Source organism: Rhinolophus sinicus, linkage group LG04, assembly GCF_036562045.2.
Source record: "Rhinolophus sinicus isolate RSC01 linkage group LG04, ASM3656204v1, whole genome shotgun sequence".
In the NCBI taxonomy this organism is placed as follows: Eukaryota; Metazoa; Chordata; class Mammalia; order Chiroptera; family Rhinolophidae; genus Rhinolophus; species Rhinolophus sinicus.
The window spans coordinates 156,723,671-156,749,523 of record NC_133754.1 but is presented as its reverse complement, the minus strand read 5'-3'; the positions used below and the strand labels follow the sequence as shown (position 1 = coordinate 156,749,523).

Genomic DNA, 25,853 nt, shown 5'->3' with positions numbered 1-25,853 from the left:
AAATGTGACTTTATCAGGGACACGGAATTGAGTGGAAGTGGGCATACCTCAGACAAAGGAAGCAGAACTTCCTTTGACACATCTGGCTTCTGGTGTGGGGCGGAGCAGAACCATGTCCCTGAGAGCTGCCTGGGAGCTCTCCAAGGTGCTGAACTCAGACCGTATCTTCCTGCGGACCTAAGCTTCCCACTCTATTGCCGGTCAAACTCATCCGATTTCCATACTGGGACTCTAGCTCCTGACCCAGCTTTCTCTCTGTTGAAGGGACAAATGTAGCCCTTCAACATCTCCCTGTGGTAACCCTCCCTGCAGAGACCTCTCACTGTAACTTCCATAATGATTGCCAAACCTATGCTGGCTACACCCACAGTAAACCCCTTAACCATGACCTCTATAACAACGTCTATACGGCTCCTCATGGTAAATCCAGCCCAGGGTAGCCACAACCATCTGTTAACAGTCCATCTGTTAACAGACATATAACCCACCCATTGGCCTGGATTTGCTGGTACCCGTAATCAGCTCTGACTTGGCTCCTGGCCCTGAAGACTCACCTAAAGAATTGAGCGCAAGTAAACCCAAGCACTAAAGGTCAAAGATCAAGTCACCCTCTGAAACCCCATGACCCCTTGTCCAGGGAGGTGGTGCCTTATCCTCACATTCCACCCCACCCTGGGAAGACACCCCAGCTCTTCCAGGATGCACATTGGGCTTTCAATAGCATTTGTATCTTCTGTTGCCCCCTAGCCCAACAATACAAAATCCCTGTTAGCCTCCAGACCTATATAAAATTTGGGGGCGGTGTGGAATGTCATAGGCAGCTGTAGCTCTCCTCACATCTTCCCACAAGGGAAGAACTATTCATACTTAAACATTAGCTCCCACCCTTTTATGTATCTGTGAAGTCCTCCCAGATAGCCAGGCTTCTGTATACCCAGGGGCCAAGGTCCCACTCAATTATTCTCTGTGACAGAGCCATGGTAACCCTCACCACACCTGGGACTCCATAGATGTCGTCTTCCTCATGGCCATGTTCCCCATTTTTTTAGCCACTGGGGTCTTTGTCTTCTCCTTCTCTTTGGTCTTTTCCTGCTTCTCGAGCTCCTCTACATATGCATCGTAGATCTCCCACTAGGCAAGGGCAATATAAGAAGCGTCATGCATAATCATCCAGCCAGCTCCTCTTCAGTCTTTCGGGCTTGAGGAGTTGATCATGTTGACCCCTGCTCACATATTATTACACCATCCTCTAGTTGGCCCATTGTAATTATGTATTCAACATCTGCCTTCCCTGCTAACCATCAGCTGTAGGACAGGAATGAAAGCGCTCTCAGGGCACCTCTGGACAGGGTTTTCCACCCTGTAGCCCAGGGGTTTGGTTGTCAGCTAGAAATCAGTATTGTGCCAGCCTACATCCTCCATCAGGCAAAACAAATGGGCAAACATCAGGCTAGCTCACATTTTTTTCTTGGTGATTTATAGGATTCTGAATTAGGAAACTTAAAAAATGTCTCCGCCCATGGAGATGGGATAAACATATTAGCTCAGTCTGGCTGTCTACAGCACTGACCACACCTTCTCAGCATAAAAAGATAAACAAAAAGCAAGGGAACCCCGGCTAACTGGATCTGACATCAAGAGAAGCCCAAAGATAGTAGCAGAGGAAGCAGCAAGGATCTGGGGTTGGGCAAATGCCCCAGATCACACTGTGTGCTCTCCAGAGCTGGGCAGTCACTGCCACCTGGAGGCCAGAAAGGCACACCTTGCATTTAATAATTTACCCGTGGGCCAGTATTCCACACTGCAATGTACATCAATAATATCTCATTCGGAGACCTCCAACAACCCTGTGAGGCTGCTTGTCATCTTTATTCAATAAAGAAACAGGCATTAAGAGTGACATGCTTTGGCCAGGATCTTCCAGCATGAGCAGCAGGGTTGGAGCCTGAGCTCACGTCTCCTGGCACCATCTTGCCTAAATCAGCATGGCTATCCAGCAGGACCTGAGGGGGATGGAGGGTCTGCAGGAACACGGAAGGCTGATGGAAGGGCAGGGCCAGACTCAGCCACAGGGTCTTAAGGACTACAGAGAGTCCAGGGGAACAAACGTTCTCCCCTGGTCTTGTAGGAACTTCCAGAAGCTATGCCTGTTTCCTGTTTGATCAGCCTTGCCCTGGGGAGTATGTGGCTGACCCAGAGTTCACTCAGTGGGGACCCAGAGTCTCATGTCTGGTGTTCAGAGCCTGGACAAGGAGCAGGGAGATAGATGGATGAGAAGGGCAGACCATACCAGTCTCCCTTGTTACCGAGCCAGGCAAGCATGTATGGGGGTGGGATGGGGTGATGGCTTTTAGACTGGCTCAGGGTCTCACCTGATTGGCTGTAGCTGAAAAGTTTATCCTGGGAGGAGGCTCCATTTGGCATTCTCGGTTCTAGAGAATAATGACAACAGGAAACCCACAGGAAGCCCTTAGTTCCTTCTCACTTAACCCAACAATATATCCATAGGTGAGGCATTTTGGTTGTAGCTGAGGGTAGGGTAGGACATAGAACTGGGGAAGTAAAGAGGATCAGGGCCAGAGCCAGGGCAGTAATGCTGCACTGAAAGCCTACATTTCCCATCCAAACCTCCTTCAGAAAAAGCTAAGCGAGAAAGCAGGGGCAGTGAAACTTGATTGTGCCAATTTCAACCAAGAAACACTCCAAGTAGGGGATGGACAGACCTGCGAGAAGTCGGGCCTATGGCCAGCCTCCAGGCGGGACACAGAGCTCAGCCTCTGGCAGACCATTAGGCTAACATACCACTCACTGAGAAGGCTTTGCCCTAATACTGGGGTCTCTGATTCCACCAGGAAAATATCCCCCTCCCCATTGTTTATCACCCAGGTTACCAAATGTCAGCATAGGGACTATACAAAGTGATTAGGAGCTGCCAAAAATCTACCCTGCAGACTTCTGCCCTCCACGCGCAGATTCAGTTCTATAGAACACTGCCTTATGCATGTGAGTCTCTCACTTGAAACCCAGAGCGGTTCTTTCAGCCTGATACTCAGGGTCTTCCATTCTCATGAGCCAGAGAACTTTTTAGTCTTCTCCAGCGAGTCTGTCACAGAGACTAACAACTTCAGTCAAACTGGCTCCTAGCCTCACCTCCCCAGCACATTCTGGCCTCCTGTCTCTTCCCCAGCTCCTGCCCTCCTCTTTTCAAGTTTCACTTTCTTAGTGGAGGGCTCCAGCCTCCTTGTTACTTCCCTCTGCTCTCCTGTCTGGATGGCTTACAGGGACTGAACACGTGCTCCCAGCTTTCCTTGGAGAGAGGAACCATGGCCTCTACCCTGTCACCCTGCCAGGCTGAGTGCTGCTGGGGCTGGGGTCAGTCAGGCCTGCTTCTTCCCTGCCATGTACAGTGCAGAGCTGTGAGGTAAAGGGGCTTGGGTGGGGGCTGCTCTACCCGGAGAGGGTTGTTGAAGGTCTGTGAGGCCCGCTCACTGAAATTGAACTGGTTGGTGAGTTTTCGCTCCTTGGGCTGCTTAGGAGTAATCAGTTCTTCTTCAGTCACTTTTTCAGCTGCCTGGAAGAAAAGACCCACAGGACCAGTCCACAGCTGTGAGAAGAAGGTGGCGGGGAATTGGGAGAAGTCATGTCCTGGAATAGGCTGGTAGTGGGAAAGGTGATGATGCTAGATGCATTGGCATCTACAGCCTCTAACTTCTCATTTGCAGCCCCCACCACCAGTGAGTCACCCCTGAAGCTTCCATCCACAGCTGGAGTGAGATGGGGCAGGATGGAGAGCAATACTATACTGTACCTCAGCTGCAGGCACATCTGTTTGACTCCCAGTTTCAGCTTCTGCTTCCTTAGGCCCTTCTTCTTCTTCAAGGAGTTCTGTTTCTGAAACCGTCACCTTGGCAGACTCCTGAGAACCTTGGTAGGATATTGCTGATGAACCCAAATCCAGGCCCACTCCCCCACCCCCTGGCAGGACAGGCCTTCTGGGTTCCTGCCTTTCAGACTCGCCTGCCCCACGGTTCTCCCTGGCCTGAGCCTCATGGGTTAGCTCCCAGACCTATACAGGACTGCCAGCTGTTGCACTTTACTGCAAAGTTCTGGCTTAGTAATCTATTCCCTGGAGTGACCAGAGAAAGGGGACCAGGCTGCAGCCTCAGGCTGGCCCAGAGGCCTACCTGCCACTAACTCATCGCGGTAGTGCTGCCTCCGTCCTTCATCCGAGTCCTTGGGGATCAGGTTCCCCCCCTGGCTGTAGTGCACTGCCAGCTGGTTCACAAAGCCAATAAGCTTATATGTGCCTTCCTAAAAAGAAAATGGGCTGAGTCAGACCAGGGGTCCTCAGAAGGGCTGGAGTCAGAATGTAGTCTGTCTTCATTCTCTAAGGCCTAACATGGGCCATCTGTTAACAGAAATATAACCCCCCAAATCCTCAGTTAGCCTGAAGTTTTCACTGCATTCCAATTTAGAGAAGTGGAGGCAAATGAAATGAAGTTTTCTGTTTGTTTTTTTAAAGTTTTCATCAAAGATATATTTTAAAATACCTTCTCTTCCAACTTTAAGCAGCTCTGGATTTATCTGTCACTGGCTCCTCCATTTAGGCCAAGTGATCCTGGTTCACCTATTTCACCACACACCTCAGGTCACACATAGTCATCAAACACACCTGGCCTGGCCTTCTTTCCACTGTACTTAGCGGATGAGGGGCTGGATAGATTCTCAGAGACACCAAATCCTGATCCTTTGTTCCATACAAGACCACAGAAATCTAGAAAAAGTTGGGGTTTGGCACGTGTCCGTTTCACACAGCAAATGAGAAGCAGGGCTGGGCATAAAGCCCAGGCAACCTGGTTCAGTCCTTCTTCAACAAATAGTTTTCGAGTGGACACAATGTGCCAAGTATTTTCTAGGTTCCAGGGATAGACACAAAGCTTAGCAAAAGCAGGCGTGATCCCTGCTATCGTCTCATTCTGCTAGACTTGTCTCCTCATTGATCACCAGCCTAGACCTAAAGTTGACTTTGAAAGGAGTCCCTTCCTTCTTTTAATACAGTTTTTCCCAACCCTTTCCAAGTCATATTGACAATTATTACATTTATATGGCATACTGGGGTAAACTTACTACACAGGAAACCAGCCCATGGGCTACAGCTGTACCAGACCCACCTGCCCCTGGAGGTGTGAAAAAAATGACGATTTATGCACACGGGCTGGGGAGCTTTGCCTTAAAAAGTCACCACAAAGCCCTTCCTCTCTCAGTAATTCAGATGGATGGAGAGATGGGATAGTCCAGTGGTGAAGAGCATGGTCTATGGAGGTGCAGAATTGGATTCAAATCCTGATTCTGTCCCTATTATCTATATGACCTTGGGCTTCACCACTCTAAGCCTTCATTTCTTCATCTGTAAAATGAAGATAATAATATCTAATTTGCAGAATAGCAGTGAAATAATGAAAATAATCTATTATATAGCATCTGCCACATAACAAGTGCTCAATAAAAATAGTAACCATTATTATGGTGATGGAGGTTCCCATGGGAACCATACAGTTGTCATTTGAGGCTTCACCTTCACTCTGTCCCCAGCAGTGACTATTACCTTCCTATTCAGTTTAGGGATGGAAGTCAGACTCCATTTCTTCCATGAAAGGAGGGGAGGCATGCCTAGATTTGAAACATCGGCCTCCCAACTCCAGCACTTCAAGGGAAAATAGTAGCTTTGGAGATCTAAAGCTCTTGAATCTCAGCGAAGGACCCATGAGATGGAGACTAGCTCTGTGGGAAGACAGCCTAAGAGGCTGTTAGAAGGTTGAGTAAGGTAAGCGTGCCTGGGAGCTTAGGGCTACCCAGCTGGCAGTTGACTCAAAGGAATTTTTTCTAATAAGTAAGTTTTCCTGAGGGCAAGAAGAATCCATTGACACCCAGAAGGCAGTGCCAATCCTCTGCCTATAGCATGAGTCCCATGGACAGCACACTGAGTCCTAGAGACCCTTTTTCAGATGTCAGAAGGACAGGAGCCCATGGAGTATACCACACTCCAGCATAAGCTCAGGGAAGGCAAGGCAGCTTCCTTCTGCCCCTCTGCACCTTTATGGGCTGCCCAAGGGAAGCCATTAGCACAACTCAGCAGTGGAACCTCTTAGGAAATACATATGTATTTGTCCTAACTTCTGTTTGGAGGGGTTGATGACTGAATCTTAAATAAGAAGCAGTATGTTCAAAAAACTGTTCACAAAAACTTGTACGTGAATGTTCATAGCATCATTCATTGTTCATGATAGCCAAGAAGCAGAAATAATGCAAATGTCTATCAACTTATGAATGGATAAGTGAAACATGGCATATTTATACAATAAAATACTACTTGACAATAAAAAGAAATGAAGTCCGGATACATATTGAAACATGGATGAACCTTGAAAACAGGCTAAGTAAGAGAAGCCAGTCATAAAAGACCACATAGTGTATGATTGTTTTTAAACGAAATGTCTAGAATAGGCAAATCTATAGAGATGAAAAATGTATTACTGGTTGCCTAGGGCTGGAAGGGATGGAGGACTAGGGAGTGACATCTCAGAGGTACAGTTTCTTTTGAAGGAAATGAAAAGGTTCTAAAATTGATTGTGGTGATAGTTGCACAGTCTGTGAATATTTTATAACATACATTGAATTGTATACTTTAAATGGGTGATTGTATGGTATGCAAATTATATCTTAATAAAAGTGTTGTGTGTTTTTAAAGAAAGAAACAGTTAATAGGGTGGTCTCCGGGCAAGGGGACAGGGGAGGGAGGTTTAATTTTATATATTTTTATTGTTCTTTTGACTCTTGAAATTTGTACAATGGGTTTCTATTATACAGTCAAAATTATATATATATATATATATATATATATATATATATATATATATAGCAGTGTAATGTTGCTTCAGAGTCAAACAAGTTCAAATTTTGCTTTGAATCCTGGCTGGGTGGCTTTTGTAATTTGTTTTATCTAGCTTAATTTCAGTTTCTATAAAATGAAGACAAAAATAGTCCCTATATCAAAGAAACCTGAGGATTAAATGAGATATCCTATGTAAAAGGTTTAATATAGGACCTGACATTGGCACACAGTAAGCATGGAACAAATGGAACTTAAGATAATGAAATAAAAAATACACACACACATCCACCTTTGCTCAAATTGTACTTGGAAGTTTCCTTCAGTCAGTACTCACAGGAGTTGACTTTGCTATGGCTGAAAATAGTGTTGTCCCTTTTAAAATGTGTTACACACGTATCTACCAAGTGAGTACACGCCCATACCACGTGTACCAAGGGAAGGCCCTGATGGAGTCAGCTGCCTGCCTGACTATGATGTCAAGAGACACTGAGAACGGAGTCTGCTGGGGCTTCCTTTCAGGTAGGAATGCTGGGGGGAAAGGCAAGCTCCTTGTCCAGAGGGGAGTTTGTACTCCACCCAAGTGTCTGGCTGTAGGACCAGCTTCCAAAGATCCATTAGTTGATGTTAGTGAAAAATGTGTTATACACATTGGAAAGGTTTTTTTCTAACCAAATGATTGCCTTCAGGATTCTTGAAAACAATGGCTTTGCAGGGCACTTAAGACAACATAATTAGCAAGACTGAGAGGGAGATTCATAAAGGATTTTCAAAAATCTCTAGAAAACTCCACGTAAAATCTCAGGGTTCCAGCCAAAGACCTCAGTTTAAAGGTGATGATCTCTCTAATCGCTGAGAGGCTTTTGCAATGTAGCAAGTCACTGCCAAGCCAAGGAGCACCAAGAAGCACCTGCCCCAGAGGGGGTGACTTACTTTAAAGCTGTACCTGACAATGTTCTGGGGTGCATGAGGGTTGTTGGCTGTCAGAATTCGGGTGAACTCCTCCTTTAGCTCCTAAGGAAGAGAAATGCCAAGAGGATCATACATGGAGGGCCCCCACCCCTCTCTGATGCTTGGGAGGAACCCCCCTCATTCCCCCCACCCAAGGCTCAGCAGACACCTTATTACCCAGGTTCTGGGCAAGCTCGTAATGAATACCATGGCAGAACACATCGCTCAGGCTCGAGGAGCTAGAAGGAGCAAGGGTAGGCTGCTGCCCACTCACCGCATCAGTCAATTCCAGCTGGTCAGGGGGTCTAACTGTAGCTTTGGACTGGGCCCATTCATCTGTCCCTTCTCCCACTTCGGTCCCTGAATCTTCATCCTGGACAAAAACCTCATATGAAGATCAGGAGTCCCTGATTTGCTTGGGCAAGCGAGCATGCTGCAGGAAGCCCCTTCATTCACAAATCCTGCTAGAAGCCAAGCCCTGCCCCTGATACACAGAATACAAAATGTACAACAGGCCACTCATGGAAGAGTCCAAAAGAACTACTCAGGTCAGACTTTTCATTGCCTGGAAGATCATGGCCATCTCAGCCCTGGGGATCAGGGCTTAGCTGAAACATTGTGGTGGACCTTTGGCCCCAGCAGTGGGACCAAAAGAACTGGCTCCTTCCTACTGCCTCCCACACAGCCCAGAAGCTAACGGCCAGGACTAGCTGCCAAAGGCAGGGCTTTATGCAAAATGAAAGGACACCCAGCTGTTCTTTAAGCTACTTCAACTCTAATTCGTATTTTACCTTCTAATTTGCCACCCTAAAGTTACTCTTACAGCAATACTCTAAGTACTCGGTAACTTTAAGACTCACAGTCCTATTAAATCCTTGGAGCAAAAAAAAAAAATCAAGGACTAGAAGTTTTTCCTTTCCCTGTGAGACAGTTAAACCCCTTGCTAACGTGGCCCATGACATACTAAAAAATACTCACTCTCACAAGCAATCAAAGATATACAAAATAAAACAATGCAAATTTTTCACTGTAAAATTGGTGAAAATGAAGAAAACAAACACCGAAAAGACTAAACAAACATAAAACCAACCAAATGAACTAATATCCAGTGTTGGTGAAGTTATAGGAAAATGGGCAACCATAAATTAGCACTACCTTCCTAAAAAGCAATTTGGAAATACTTATCAAAAGCCTAACAAGTGTTCATACTCTTAGACTCAGATTTCTATGTATATAAATTTATATTATTGTAATTGAAAAAATTAAAATTAAAAAAGAAATTTATATTAAAGAAACAACCAAGGACATGCCCAAGATTTTAGATGCATGAATGTTTGTTGGAAGATCGATTGTAATAGTGAAAAAAGGAAACATCTAAATGTCCAATATGGGGCATGGTTGAGCTGATTATGATATGGCCTTAAGGAACATATGGTAAAATATGCAGTAATTTTAAATGATGCCATAAAAAACGTATTTATTGGCAATGGAAAGTACTCTAAATATATTACATAAAAGCAGATTATAAAATAACACATAAAGTTTGAAAATCTGTTTAAAAATAAATACATGTAATTTTTATATACCATGTTTCTCCGAAAATAAGCCCCAGTTAAGATCGTCAGCCAGATGGACACATTTAGTACATTATGACGATGTTCCAGGAGAAGATGACATGACTGTATTTGAATAAATACAGATTGTTGTACATGAAAAAACAAGACATCCCCTGAAAATATGCCTTAATGCATCTTCTGGAGCAAAAATTAATATAAGACCTGGTCTTATTTTTGGGGAAACATGGTATGCATAGAAATATCTGGTAGGATATAATATCACATGTTAACTAAGAGGTTTCCTGTGGTGGTAGGTTTAAGGGTGATTTTAATGTTCTTTTTGCTCATTTGAATTTTCTAAAAAATATATAGCTAATATTTTCAAGAGAAAAAGTGCTATTAGCTTCTTGCTGAGAGACTGTGGTGGTTTCCGCACTTACTCTCTTCCTGGCTCCTCTGCTCACAGTGATGCTCTGAAAGAACAGAAACAGAAGACAAGTCATAAGCGAATCTCCATGGAGACATCAGAAAGAGCATTACAGGGAGGCTTCTGCCCAGGGACCTCGCAGAGAAGGGACGTTGAGCTTTCCCAAGTCTCAGAGACAGTCCTCCTTAATGGCAACGTGTGATTCTTACCCAACAAGGAGGTCCTGTATCTGAGGCAACCCCATTCAGCATCAGTGGGACTGACCCAAGGAGAGCAACCAGGTAACTTAGTACTGGGTATGTGTCATTTACAGCAAGTTCACTAAGCATTTTTTAAAAGCATATTTTAAGTGCTCAGCTCTACACTAGGCATTATGGGGATTTTTGAGGGCAGATTATATTCTTAAACACTTGTTTGGGATGAATTTGAGCTCTTTGTGAACAGGCACTTTGTTTTGTACACTGCTGCATCATAATATAGTAGGTATTCAAAAATACTTGTTGAATAAATGAATGAATGCCATCAAACCCATTAGTAATCATGACCCTGAGGAAAACTTTTCCCCTCTCTGGGCCTCAGTTTCCTCATCAGTAAAAGGCATAGGATTGGATATGATGATCTTCCAGTTCTAACGTGCTCAATTTTTATGTTTCCAAGGGCAGTATTCTCAATTCAACTTGATAAACATTTGCTGAACATCTATTTGTGTGTCAGGCACTAACCTAAGCAGTGGGAAAAAGACGAAGAGAGATGAGGTCCCTACCCCAGTTTGCTCAGTGTCCATGGAGGACAGATGAGTACGATCAGTGTTCAGCATTTACTCACTCGCTCCCTCACTCACTCATTCAGCATTTGTTCCTTTGAAAGCCTGCTCTGTGCCAGCAATAGAGATATGTGTGCACAGGGTGCTGTAGGAGAGCATGGAGGAAACTACCCAGCCTGGTGTGCACAAGAAAGGCTTCCAGATGTGGCAATTTCTTAGCTGGGTATCAAAGGACAAGTAGGGATGTCCAGGGGGAGAAAATGTTTTTCAGAAGGGATTTTCAGAAGAACACAGCATTTGCAAAGGCAAAAAAACAATAAAATGTTCCGCCAAACAAATAAAACCCCTGCAATATCTATTTAGAACAATAGGTGTTTCAGATGATGGAGCAAGAGGAGATCAGTGGAGGCTGGAAACGTGAGGGAGGGGCTCTTGGAGAAAGCAGGCTTAGAGCACTGGAAGAGGGGTCAAGGCAGCAGAAAAACCAAAGGAGGGCACATGGTGGTGGCAGCATAGTACATGGGAAAGAGACCTCACTCCCAGCTCTGTTGACCAGCTATGGGATCTTGGGGAAGTCTCGGGGCCTCAGTTTCCCAAATACAAAGTGAGGGAGTTCGACTAGGTGGGCTCTTAAACCCTTACATGACAGGCTTGTGGGGGACGCTTTGGTGGTGGAGGGGAGGAAAGAGACTCCGCGGGGAGAGTAGAGCATGTCTCAGCTTGGGCTAAGATTGTTGCAGGTAGGGCAGGCAGCAGGATTCAGATTTCTGCCAGGTTTCCAAGGTTTCCAGGGATGGGAACCCTTCTCTGAGGCTAAGCTGCATGAACCAGAAAGCTGCTTTCCTCTGAAGAGCCTCTGATCCCTAAGATAACGAGAAGGAAGTGCCACACGTCAAACAGCTTTCTGGCCCACAGAAGAGCACTGGAGGGCCAATCCCAACCCAAGCTGCCAGCCTTAAATAGAAAACGAGATCCAGTTACCACTGCCCCCATAAATATGTCTGTAAAACATTTATCTGGCAATAAAATAACTGACAAGGCAATTTGAGTGTAATTGTTTTTGGCAGTTGGAAATATTTCAATTAACACACTATAAAAGCCACACTATAATAAATGCAAAACAGGCCAATGAAATCAGCTACAGCCCTGACTTCCCAACCATGGCGAAGGAGATTGAATGTCAGGCTGCCACTTTGGGCCCTTGGTCTTCCAGAAGGAGAAGTATGAGACAGACAAGCCTAAATTCCTGAAAAGTTTTGATGGTTCCTTCCAGAAGCCATCAAACCACAGAAGAAGAAAGCCCAAACTCCCTCCCCTGGCCCTCGGAACGCTATCATCTGGCCACAAGTCTCCATCCCAGCCTGCTCTCCCACCCTTCATGTGCTAGGACTTTGAGATGCAGCCCAGTAAGGCGACACATTTCCTGAGCTTGGCCCGTGCCTGCGCACCACTGCATCTTTGCTTTTACCATTCCTCTTGCTGGGAACGCCATCTTCTCCTTTCCCCCTCCCTGCTCCTACTATCTCTGCCTAACAAACCCTACCCAACTAGCCTGTGCTTGTCAGTCCTTAATCTAACCCTGACACATTGTCACCTTTCTCCTACTTCCCTCTACTCTTCCTTCCCTCACTTTGAGCAAAGCTCTGCCCCACCTTTCATTACCATCACAAATACTGGTGAATGAAGGATGAAATGTGTCTTCAAACAGACATTCTGTTGTCTCTGGCCTTTGGTCTAGGACAGAATTATGAAAAGAAATACATTCTGCAGCATACATCGGAGGCAGCTTGGAGACTCAAGCAAGGGAGGTCCACCATTCTTATACTGTTAACCAAAGAAGGTCCTCTACTCTTGGAGAGGTCATTCTATTTGGCCAAGGGAAAGGACCCACCCCCACTTCCCCCACCACCATGGCAGTCAAATGAACCCTGGTGATCAATGGGAATAACAGATGGCCCAGCCTGAGCTCCTTCATAGTAGGGCATTTTCCTATTCTCACTGTTACACATTTTAGTGTGAGCATCCTGAGGGCAGCAACTAATAACAACTCACCTGCCTAGTGGTCACTTCGCAGTTCTCTTATAGGACCTGACATTGCTGAGGGCTCCCTCATTCCTTCTTGAAACTTCTTCTCCAACTTCATTTCCATGTCACTAACCTCTCCAATAATTCCTTCTCGATATTCTTGACTTCTCCAGGAATATATGCTGGACCCCATGGTCTTCTTATTCTACACACTCCCCCCTGGGGTGCTCTTCATCTTCTACTTTATGATGAGGGTCAAATCTATTTCTGAAGCTTCGACTTCCCAGAACCTCATGTTCAAATTGATGACAGAGTACTCAAAATCAGTATCTTAAAAACTGACCTCATTCTGTTCTTTTGCCACCCAAACTTCCATTTTTTCTAGTATTTCCTATCTCTCTCAGAGCTCCTCCATCTATTCAGTTACCCAGGTTGCAAATTGGGAACCGTCAAAGACGCCTGCCTTTTCCTCACCCTCCTATTAGCATCATATTTCAAAGTCTAACAATCCTATTTCTTTAATATGTATCATAACTAGCCTCTCCATTTATACCTCTCTTAATTCAGGCCCTTACTATCTCTTGCCTAAATACATTTGATTTCCCTGACTCCAGTTTCTCTCCACTCTAATAATTGTATCATTATCGTCATTTTCAGCTATTGATTACTTACTCTGGGCCAGTCATTTACTGAGTCATTTATCTTTTTCAGTTATCTCATTTAATCTTCACAAACATCCTATAGGGTAGGAGCTATCATTATTCCTAGTTTACAGTTGAGGAAGAAAACTGAGGCATACAGAGATCAGATAACCAACCCAATGGTGACCAGGATTTGAACCCAAACTTGAATCACTATCTATAAGTGATCTTCATAAAACGTAAATCTGATCATGTTACTCTCCTGTTTAAAACCTCCAAGGGCTCCCCATTAACCATGAGATGAATCCCAAGCTCCCTGACACAGCATCCTCCTCATCTATTCTTTTCCTCCCACAGCCGTTGGGAGGGTGCTATGAAAATAAAATTCTGGTCAATGTAACAGATAATTATTATTGACACCTGTGGGGCACATACTTGCACTTAGACGTCTTTTGGTATATGACCCACTGAATAGTATAAGCAACCTATTTGTTCCTGAGCATATTTTAGGGGTAAGTAAGGAACAAAAATTATTCAGCTGTTCCTAATCATGAAGATATAATATTTAAGAAACAAGTATATGATCAGATGTATCCATGAAGCCTACATGTAAGCTTTGAAGTCAACCATACCTGAGTTTGAGTCCTTCCGTTCTGCTAGTTCTATGACTCTAGGCAAGTTATTTGTCTTCTCTGAACCTCAGTATCCATAACAACACCCTCTCAGACAATCATAGGCTTGTTAGGATTAAATGAGTTGATGCATATAAAGTGCATAGAGCGGTTCCTGGCCAGAGTTTATGCCTAATACATGATAGTTAGCAGCATTATATTCTCATTTATAGAATCTGCTCGGCCCTCAGCCACACAGCATGTGTGGCCCTTTGCCTACTAGAAAGCTCCTGCCCTAGGGATGACTAGACCCTTCGCTCACATTTCCACTGAAGAGTTCAATGCCGAAACATGATTGTTCCTGGAAAGACAGGCTCTTCGAAGCATGCAAACCCACAGAAGCATGCAAACCCACAGACGCTGCATCCTCCTGCCTGGGGCCCAGGAGACTTCATTTACCATTTCAGTTGTCTTGGTCCTTATTTTAAAACTTACTAACAAGTTTCCATTAAGCTAAATTGAAACTAAATACCTCACCAGCTTGCAGTTTCCTGTTTCTAAAAGGGTAAAAGCTCTTAGTCCCAAAGGAGCAGTAATTCATCAACAAATCTTCCTCTAGCTATACAGACTGCATCTCAAATCCCTGAGTCTAGTGCAGTGTCTAAAGCACACAGAAGGCACTCAATAAGTGTAGTTGAAAGGGAGTTCAAAATTTTGAAACACCTGATGAAAGGGAACAGCCACTATTATACACTATTTTGGGAGTGCCAACTGATGCAAGCTTTTTATAGGGTTATTTGAATACCTACCAAAATTTTAAATGCCAATACCCCTCAGCAATTCCACCTTCTTGAACTTTTCCTATAGGAATACTCACACACACACATAAGATGTATGTACAAAATTGCTTGCTGAATCATTATTTGTAATATTTTTAAATAAAAACTAAATATTCATTGGTGGGGCCTAGTTAAATGAATTATGGTGTAGCCATTCAATGGGATATTATGCATATTTTTAAAAGAATGAGGTAAACTTGTATTGTTGTGGAAAGTTCTTCAAGGTGTATTGTTAAATGAAAAAACAAATGACAGGAATAGATGACCCATTGGCTTACTTTAACAATATATGTTTATGTGTATTTGCATATACATACAGAATTTCTGGGACAATATATAAGATGCACTGACAGCGATTTGCTCTGGTGAATGTGACTGGGGAATTGTGGGGACGGACAACAATACTGTTCACCTTACACTCATTCTCATGGTTTTAATATTTTTCATGTGAATGTGCATTACTTTTATAATTTAATATGCTATTTAAGAATTTCACTGTTCTCTTTGATATTTTGGAATTTCACGAGAGGGAGTTGAGCAGCAACTTTAAGTAAATTTGGATCACTTTTAGATTGAACTCTAGCAGGGTCCCAAAGTTTAAGAACCACAAGGCTACAAAACCTTCTCTGCTTTCCAGATGCATTTTCTCTGCTGGCTACTCAGCAAAATTCCCAAATGGAACCACATGATTTATCTTTGTGTTTGGGGCTTTTCCCAGATTCCAGTATTTTCTGCCTTCTTACTTGGGCTGGTTTCTATTTATCCCTACAAATTCTGTCTGTCTCTGGTAGACCTGATTTTCCATTAAGAACATTCAGTCAAGGTTCTTGCTTTCAGGTGTGGAAGCTGCCATTACTTTCTGCTCGCTTTGCCCTCTCTGAAATTCACTTTATTAAGGCTTCTTTGCACCTATCGCTCTTTGATAGTTTCATAGTTTATTTTTTTGTTTGTTTTTCCTTGTTGTTACTATGGGAGTTATAGGTCTTTCACATACAATTATAAACTAACAATAAATAAAAATGACCACACACACAATTTTTTAAAAATCAACCAAGTACAGTTAAAGAGATTTTTCTTTCCTATTATTGCAGTGCTAGCACAGTGTTAAAAACACAGAAAAGGGGAATATGAGACCAGGATCGTGCCTCCCTGGAAGCCCAGGAGAGCAGAAGCCAACTCTACAGGACCCTTCCCACATAAAGCTATAGAAGGCAAGTCAGGGTAGGGTTTAAAAGCTCAAGCTCGGCTGGATTCTTGACTCTGCCACGAACTATATGTGAGATCTTGAGCAAGGTATTTATTCTCTGATCCTGATTTTCTCATCTATAAGGTAGAGAAAACATTAGTGCTCTCCTCAGAGTTGCTGTGAGGATAAAATAAAACAATGCATGAAGAGCACTTAACTCAGAGCCCAGCATTCAGTAAGCCCTCAAGCAACAGTGGCAGTATAGAGTGTGTGCTTGTCATTATTTATTATCCTATCATGGTCTGCTATGCATGGCAATTGAGTCCCATCCTGAGGGCATTTATTGAATTGTTGAAAAGTATGTTGTCTAGGGTCTAAGAATCCCTAATCAGAAAGGAGCCTATAAATCTTGGGGTGTCACAGCAGGGGGATGACAATAAAAATATCTTCCATTTATATAGCACCTTTCAGTTTGCTAAAACTTTGAGGTACATCGTCTTATTTGACTCTTATACTAATCTTTTGTGTGTTAATGTTTAATTTTGTCAAATTTTTTTCTAAATCTATTGAGATGTCATCATGATTTTTCTCCTTTTTTCAGTTAATGTGACGAAATACCTTTTTTTTTTTTTAATGTTGAGCTATAACTTTGTGTTATTGGGATAAACTCCACTTGGTCTGACATATTATTCTTTTTATTATTGCTGGAAAAGATTTACTAATATTTTGTTGGATTTTTTTCATCTATGTTCATGAGGAATGTTGGCCTGTCATTTTATTTCCTTGTAATAGTTTTGATTTTGATATCAGACTTATGCTGGCATCATCTAATAAGTTGGGACTTGTTTCCTTCTCCATTTTCTGTAAGACTTTGTGTAAGATTAGTGTTATTTATTCCTTACATATTTGACACAATTCATCAGTGAAACCATTTGGGCCTGGAGTTTCTTTGTGGGAAGGTTTTAAGTTATGTATTCAATTTCTTTAAATAGGCATGGAGTCTTCATATTTTCCATTTTTTCTTGTGTTACTTAAAGTGTATTGTTCAAGAAATGTGTTCATTCCTTGTAAGTTGTTGAATTTATTGCCATAAAATTGTTGATAATATTCCCTTAATATCCTTTTTAATGTCTGGGGTTCTGTAGTGATACCTCATTTTTTATCCCTAATATTGGCTGTTGTGCTTTCTTTGTACTTTGATAAACCCTGCTAGGTTTTATCAATTTTATTAACATTTTGAAAGAATCAACTTCTGGCTTTACTATTTTTTTAATTGTTTTTCTCATTGTTTCTATGAAACAATAAAATAAATGAATAAATCAATAAAATAAATGGAATGGATGAAATTAATCTCATTTTTATTATTTTGGATTTAATTTTCTCATCTTTTTCTATTTTCTAAAGGTAGAAACTTAGAACAATGATTTTAAATCTTCTTTTCTAAAATAGGCATTTAAAGCTATATATTTCCATTAAGCACAACTTTAGCACCCCACAATATGTAATATTTTCATTACCATTCAATTAAAAATATCTTCTAATTTCCCTTGTGCTTTTTTTTGACAAGTGTTATTTAGAAGTGTGTTCTTTAATTTCTAAATATTTTGGGATTTTAAAAGCTATTGCTATTTATTTTAATTTAATTCCATTTTGGTCAAACTATCCCTAGTATGCTGAGATCTTTCTTCACAGATGGATGTTTGAATTGAATTAAAATCTCTAAGATTTTAATCATTTCAAATATATTGAGACTTATTTTATGTCCCAGTATATGGTCTATTTTTATGAACATTCTGTAGTTCTTGGGTATAATTTTCATTTACAGTTCTTGGATGTAGTGTTCTATAAATGTTAAATAGGTCAAATTGATTAACAGATCTTCTATTAATACATCTTTCAATTATTGAGAGAAGCATGTTAAAATCCCCAATCATTATTGTGTATTTTTCTATTTCTCCCTTTAGCTCTATCACTTTTGATTCACATATCTTGAAGTTCTATTAATAGCTGCATATACGTTTGTGATTTTACGGCTCCTCTTGAATTGACCCTTTATGTCTCCTCTTGAATTGACGCTTTATCATTATGAAATGTCCTTATTTATCTTTGGGAATAGTCCTTGTCTTTAAGCCTACTTAGTTCTGATAATACTATAACCACACAGCTTTCTTATGCTTGCCATTTGCATGGCATATTCTTTCTACTCTTTTATTTTCAACCTTGCTATGTCTTTATATTTAAACTGTATCTCTTATAGGCAGAATATAGTTGGGTCTTGCTTTTTTCCCCGTGCCTGAGAAACTTTGCCTTTTAATTGAAAGTATTGGTCTTTGCCATGTTGCTCTTTGTTTTCTACTTTTTCCCATCTGCTTTTGTTCTTCTGTTCATCTTCTGTCTTCTTTTGTGTTAATCAAGATTTTTTAATATTTCGTTTTATTTTCTCTATTGGCTTTTTAGCTGGGCCTTTTTGTATTATTTTTAGTGGTTGCTCTAAGGTTTACAATATGCATCCTGAACCTACTACAGTCTACTAAGAATAAATATCATGCCACTTCATATTTCACAATGTAATAACCTTACATCTTAATTCCATTTACCACCACCACCTCATCCTTTGCCATATTGTTGTCACATATTTTGTTTCTATATACATTATAAGCCTCACCTTAGAATGGTATTATTTTTACTCTAAGGAGTCATGTGTCTTTTAACAAATGTTAATAGAAGAAAAACAAAAGCTAGTTTTTTATCTTTAGCCACATATTTACCATTTCCAGTACTTTTTGGTCATTCCTATAGATAGAGCTTCCGTCAGGTACCATGTTTCCCAGAAAATAAGACCTAGCCGGACAATCAGCTCTAATGTGTCTTTTGGAGCAAAAATTAATATAAGACTGGGACTTATTTTACTATAATATAAAACTGGGTCTTATATAATATAAGACTCGGCCTTATATTAATTTTTGCTCCATACTTACCTGGCAGGGGAGATACCATGATCACGAAGGTGGTTTTCCCAGGGCGAGGCTTATCCATTGCACTCCGGATGTGCTGACCCCTGCGATTTCCCCAAATGTGGGAAACTCGACTGCATAATTTGTGGTAGTGGGGGACTGCGTTCGCGCTCTCCCCTGAAAAAAAAAATTAAAAAATTTTTGCTCCAAAAGACGCATTAGAGCTGATTGTCCGGCTAGGTCTTATTTTCGGGGAAATGGTATTATTTTTCTTCAGTCTAAAGAACTTCCTTTAGTATTTCTTGTAGTTAAGGTCTGCTGATGACAAATTCTTTCTGCTTTAGTTTATCTGAAAATGTACTTATTTCCCCATTCCTTTTGAGGGGTATTTTTGTTGGATATAAAATTCTGGGTTGACAATAATTTTCTTTCAGTGCTTTAAATATGTCGTTCCATTGTCTTCTAACCTCCGTTATTTACAATGAGACATCAGTCATAATCATATCATTATTTTCTTGTATGCCATGTGTCATTTTTTCTCTGGCTACTTTCAAGATTTTATTTTTATCTTTGGTTTGCAGTATTTTGACTATGAGGGACCTAGGTGTGATTTCTTTGTATTTATCCTTTTGGGGAGCTCTCAAGCTTCTGATAACATTATATGTTTTTCATTAAATTTAGGAATTTTTTATCATTATTTCTTCAAATGTTTTCCCCCTCCTCTTTCCTTCCGGGATTCCAACTACAAGCATGTTCCAAATACATATATGACATATTCCCATAGGTCACTAAAGCTCTTGTTTGATTGGATAATTTCAATGTATCCATCTTCATATTTAGCTGTTAGGACCATCCATACATTTTTCAATTCTGGTATATATTTTTTCATTGTTTCCACTTTTCTGCTTAGAGTCTCCATTCATTAACTCAATATTTTCTTTAAGTCCATAAATATATTTATAACAGCTGCTTTAAAGTCACTGTCTGCTAATTCTAACATCTGTGTTATCTTACTTGTGTCCTTGTACTCTCCTTTGGATCTATCTCCCTGAACCATGATCAACAAATTGTCCCCAGGCAGAGAACAAGGATAAAAATGCAACTCATGTTGGGTGTTTCCTTTCCCTCAGGAATCACTGTTGGGAGGGAATGACTAAAACAGGTGCCTCATATATTGTGTCCAGGATTAGGGTTGTTTACAATTGGAGGGCAAGTTCAGTATGGATTGTTCCATTATGGCCAGAATATAAGTTCCATATATCAAGGTCTTTAAAAGTTACAGATAAAGGGTGCTGCAATTTAAAATTATCTGCAGAAATGTGCTATTTTAAAAAATACCCTAAAAACTTGTGTAAAGGACAGAACCTTTAATGAAACATAGTTGCTAAAAGACCATGAGAGATGTGGAGAAAGTAATTAGTACCTATATCTGTTTCAGAACCAATAGTTTTCCAATTCTAATTCTAGGCTATCTATGTATTTATAATACCCACCCACAAACCACCACATATACATCTTCCCCCTTTACCCAACCAACCCCTTTACTTGAGGAAACTTGAGTGAGCCTTTTTTCTTTGCAACTTAAAGAGCTTCACTAAAATATATATGCTTTAGAGCAGGGGTGTCCAAACTTTTTTCAACGTTTTTTACCAAGGGCCATATGCGGTAAAATACACAAACAGCCAGGCCACTCACTCGAGGTGAAGTACATATTGCCTCACCTGGTTTATTTAAGTAAACTGAATATATTTTTGGAATTTGCTGCAGGCCAATTAACAATGGATTGAGGACCGCAGTTGGCCCACGGGTCGCAGTTTTGACACCCCTGCTTTAGAGTTTGCCAGGCCCAAAAAGGGCAGGAGAACTAGGAAAGACTTGGGTATTCTAGGCAGAGGAAACAAAATCATAAACAAAGATATAGAGGCTTAGAACCACGTGTCTGTTCAGGGATGAGTAGATTTTTTATTTATCCATTTATATTCCAATTTGTATCAAAGCAAGATGAGTCTGAATATGTGACACATGGAATATAAATAAACGAGAAAATGGCTGTAACATAAAAATAGAAGTAGGAAAATAAGCTTAGCATGAGGAATAGGGTTCCTACATAATTAACAGAATTAGGCTGCTTTGACTAGGATGAAGGAGGTCTGAACTGCTTCTTCTGCAGGCCCAGAAAGAAAAGTTAGTGTTCAGAATATTGCAGTATGTACCTTTTCATCATTTATTTATTTACTCATCAACTAATATATTCAGTCATTATTCACTGATCCAATATTTATTAGGCATTTAAGATAATATTAAGCATATTATCCTTTGCCAGATCCTAGGTAATAGCTAAAGAAGAATGAAGGTTGAGTTGGTCCCACTCCAAGGGGAACTCAAATCTAGGAGATGAGATAAATGGAGTACATAAACTCACCAAACAAACCAGAATCCAGTGACTCCATGAGTAGGACAAAGTGTAGAGAGACACAAAGCAGTGAAACCAAAGTTTGATCAATAACTGTGTCCTTTGCTTGCTTCTTCCATACAACTCTGTCTCAGTGATTGAGAAGAATGAATCCTCCCTACAAATTCCTAACTGGCAGAAAACAATTTCACGTGGCTTGCACACAGCTGGAGCCAGAGAATCAAAATTACTCTTCATCATCAGCTTGACGTAGGCTGCAAAGCCCAGGGATAAGCACAAGAGCCCTCCCTCTGCCTTTATTATTTGAGTACCTGACATGTACCAAGCACTAATAAGGTGCTAGGCTCCACAATAAACAGGGGAGGAGACCAAGTTCTGGCTTCAAATGCTCACAGCTGTTTTGTAATCTGATAATTGTGCATGACAAACCTCAGACCGTAACTCTGAAATAGCATGACTGTAATCATAACAAAATGGAACAGCCATTGGCAAAATTTGTTTTCTAGTTATCACTTCCAGAAGGAATTCCATAACACTACTAGGGAAAGAGAAGATTCTCAACTTCCTGCCACTAAACCTCTAAATTATCTTCATCTGCATCCACCCTCTTCCTTTCTCCTCTCCTGTTACAAAGTGTTCCACTTCCTTCCCATAACTCATCCACTCCTACCTACTCAGTGACTTGGCTCTACTCATTATTTTATCTGTCTCTTCATCTTCATCCTTTCTCTATCTATGCCAGGGTCCCTCCCCTGGCATTTAACATATTCAAGTCTTACTTCTTTCATCTCTAAAAAAAAAAAAAAATCCCTGTCAACATGGTCTTCACTGCCTTCTTAGTTCAATTCAGTCTGGCTTTTATCTCTGAAATTGTTCTTCCCAAGGTCCACAATAACTTCCTAATTATTCTATATCTAGTACTTATCTTCATTGACCCCTTAGCAGGATGCATCATGGCTAACCACATACTCTATAAACATTATAAACTCACTCTAAACACACTCTTCCTTAGGCTTCTGGGACATTATCCTTCCTTGTTGTCTTCTAACTTCTCTGCTTACTTTTTATCTTACATTTTAGACTCTTCTTCCTCATCCAAACTTTCAATCATGATGTTCCTCCTAGAAGTGTTTCCTAAGACATGCTTCCATAGTACCATATGCTACTTCCCCAATCATATTCCAGCATTCATTCAATAATCATTCATTAAGAACTTATGACGTGATGGCCACTGTATTAGGAACTGAGAAGACAGATATGAGCAAAAACATCCACAGGCCCTGCTCTCCAGGAGCTCACAGTCTAATGGGAGATACATACAATAATCAAATAATTATACAAACAAGTGCATAATTGCACACTGTGATGCATGCTATGGAAGAAAGACTAAAGGACAATGAGACTATATTACAGAGGAACCTTAACCCCATCTTCATTAACAGGGCAGGGGGCATTGGGGAGGGTTGTGAGGACGGATTGATATTTGGGCTGAAACCTTAGGAGTGAGTGAGTACATGTGTAAGGGAAGGTGTGAAAAGTGTTCCAGAAAGAGGGGACAGCATATAGAACTGAAGTACAGCAATAATAGGGGAAAAGTGGTACAAGTAAAGGCTTAGAGACCCAAGCAGGCCTCAGCCTATATAGGCACCTGAACAGTTATCTAAACATTTGGTCCCTATCCTAAGAGCAATGGGAAAATACTGACGGGTTCTGAGTGGAGGGTGACATAATCAGATAGAGTTTGCAAAGATAACTTGATGCAGTGTAGAAAATGGATTTTTAAAGGACATGAGTGGGTGAGGAGAATACCAAATACAAGGCTTTCCCAGCACTTTGGGTGGGCTAGGGAGGTGGCAGTGAATGTGCAAAAAGTGGTTTGATTTGAGAGACATTTAGGAGGTATGGGGCAAAGGATTATATTTAGGGCTTGAAGAAGATAGGAGGTATAAAGATGACACTAAGAAGGAGCACAAGAGTGAGGATATCTTACTTTGGACATAAAGAAACACATCAACTTCCCTTTGATTCTGCTCACCCTCTCCTGTCCTTTCTTCTGTGGATCCCAGGTCCAGTCACCAGAATCAAAATCTCTGATTATCTAAGATTTCCTTTTGGCCTTACACCCGATCTTGCCCACTCACCCCTACCCTAGTCACCCCTTATCAAAATCAATATTACCTACTACAAGGATTGTCTCAGAGGGGCCTCTAGAGAGACTATAAAATGATCAAAAATGCAGATCTTTTCTTTGGCTCTTACAGACAAATGATACAAAATTCTAGACTTCCTTTTTTTTTTTTACTGGTAACTGAGTTATAAAGGAGTACTAAAATTTGTTAGTCATAAACTAAATTTAGCTTTTAACTAGAGTTTACAGAAGATTCTAATTCAGTTCTCTACTAAGTCTGGCTGCCAGGCAATACTTGGCAGTGTTGCAAAGCTCCTCCTGCACATATACACATGCAGCCAGTTAGAATTCTTGCAATTCTCAGGAAGGATACTGTTATGAGGGCTTTACCAGCGATGTTTTGGTCATGGTTTATGGTGCTTGACATTCATGCATTTTAATGACAAATTATGATTCCTGGAGTTCCATCATGATCAATGTAATATACCATGGCTTATTTGATTAATCCTCTGGGGTAGAGGGATGCATCTCTCTCAACTTATTTCTTGACACTTACCCCTGTCCCCTTCCTTGCTGATCTAGAACATGTGTAGCAGGCTCCCATCTCAGGTATTTTACATTTGCTATGCCCTTTATCTGGAATGCTTTTCCCCCAGATATCACATAACTAACTCTTTCATTTCTTTTAGGTCTTTCTCAAATGTCACCTCTGTGAGGCCTCCCCTGACCACTTTGTTTGAATCATAATCTTCTGATTCCCTGAACTTCCTACTCCATTTCCCTGTTTTGCTTTTTTTTGACAACTACCACACCACCTGATAAACTACCGTGTATAATGCGCACTTTTTTGCCCAAATTTGTGAGGGAAAAATAACGATGTGCATTATACATCGTTAATACCCATAATAACGATGGGTGGCATTAATTCCATATCTACATAAATATTTTTAATTCTTTTATTTATGCTTATGATTAAAAGTGTAACTCTGGAAATCAATAACAATATCCGTATGCAAAATAATACCCTGGAATATGATAATTGGTTTTGTTGAACTTAAGACGAACTTGAAATGATGAAGAGTTCTTGGCCTTCTATGATGTATAAATTTTGTAAATTTTTTACCGGTACATAAAATTTCTTGTACTTTGTATCTGTTCTTGTGTTTTGTAATTATTTGTTACATAAAATTTCTTGTACAATAATATGTTAAAAAATAAATGCTAAAATTCCTTTATAATACTAAAAACTAGTACCTAAATATAAACTAATAAAAATTTGAATTAAAAAATTAAAACAAAAAGTTGTTTTCCCCTGAAAGTTTGGGCCAAAAATTTGGGTGTGCATTATACACAGCAAAATATGGTATATTTTACTGATTTGTTAATTTACAATTTACCTCCAACTAAAAGTTAAGCTCTATGAGAGCAGGGGTTTTAGTTTCTTTTGTTCGTTGCTTGATTACTAATACCTAGAACAGTACTTTGCATATAGTAGGTTCCCAACAAGTAATTATTAAATGAGAATGGCTATTTATCATCAGAATGTTTGACCTCTTAATCTGCAATACCCAGCTTTTAAGGCATGGGTATATATGGTTCAAATGTGAATCATTCATAGCCCTACTGCCAAAGCAGATATTAACAGGAAGCTAGAAAAACATGCTTCTACTGTGACATTTCCTTGTTATTCCTCCCCATTCCAGAGTCATCCCTTCCTATAATTCAAATACACTCAGAGCAAAATTTCTAAAGAACAGATCAAAGCATTCAGAATTCATATTCAACTCATTTCAGAATTTAGGTTTGGGGGCATCAGCATCATACAAGAAAGACATGATCCTTGCCATCACAGAATTTATAGTCTAGTGGGGTTACTACCTGATCCTGCCTCCTGAAAGGGTACTTAATCCCTTGTAGGAGAAAATGGAGGCCAAGCTGAGGCCTGATGAGTTAACAGGAGATGGAGAAATTTGGGGCAGGGTGGCATGGATCAGGTTGCAACAGACAGAAAAGATTGTGTCAGGCAGGCAGAGGAAACAGCAGTTTCAAAGGCCTAGAGGAGAAAAAAAGTGTGGATGTCACTTTCCAGGAAGTGAGGGTAGTTCAATGTGCTGTAGCTGTGGAATTTTCACAGAGCCATGGTGAGATCTGAAGTAGGGTGGGTAGCAAAGGCTAGACCATGCAAAGCCTTGCAGGCCGAAAAAGCAAATTGCACTTTTGGGACTTTATGCTAAGAGCAAGAGAGAGCCAGTGAAAGATCTAATCAGTGGAGTGACATGAACAATGGAGTTTAAACTCTTCTCTGTCCCCTAACCCAGCCCTGACCTTCCCTCTCCACTGCGGGCATCCACATCATAGCTGCCTCCCTGAAGCTTTTCTGCTGTCCACCCTGCATGTCTCCCTCTCAACTCCAGGGATCCCATCCTCCCTTATCTTTGTTTGCCTGGGTTCTGTCTCTCCCCATTGGCCT

General features: G+C 41.0%; 1 protein-coding gene and 1 non-coding gene across 10 annotated transcripts in view; one reads left to right on the top strand and one right to left on the bottom strand.

Moving 5' to 3' along the window:
- The window catches only part of DNAI1 (dynein axonemal intermediate chain 1), a 56,088-nt gene that overhangs the window by 28,055 nt on the left and 2,180 nt on the right, over positions 1-25,853 (bottom strand). For 8 of the 9 annotated variants that reach the window (XR_012495830.1, XR_002137602.2, XR_012495831.1 and 5 more), the window contains exons 2-9: positions 9,837-9,869; positions 8,115-8,213; positions 7,823-7,903; positions 4,185-4,311; positions 3,809-3,924; positions 3,452-3,571; positions 2,373-2,432; positions 997-1,131 (exon numbers count right to left, since the gene is read on the bottom strand). Coding sequence is in view for 6 of the 9 variants with exons in the window: in XM_019734484.2 (XP_019590043.2) it covers positions 997-1,131; positions 2,373-2,432; positions 3,452-3,571; positions 3,809-3,924; positions 4,185-4,311; positions 7,823-7,903; positions 8,115-8,213; positions 9,837-9,869 (771 nt within the window). In the remaining 3 variants the exon portion in view is untranslated. The remainder of the gene's footprint in view (positions 1-996; positions 1,132-2,372; positions 2,433-3,451; positions 3,572-3,808; positions 3,925-4,184; positions 4,312-7,822; positions 7,904-8,114; positions 8,214-9,836; positions 9,870-25,853) is intronic. The other variant, XM_019734508.2, reaches the window with a different exon arrangement.
- Positions 18,859-19,022, top strand: LOC141571445 (U1 spliceosomal RNA). The gene has a single exon (XR_012496185.1). It is a non-coding gene; the product is annotated as a U1 spliceosomal RNA (small nuclear RNA).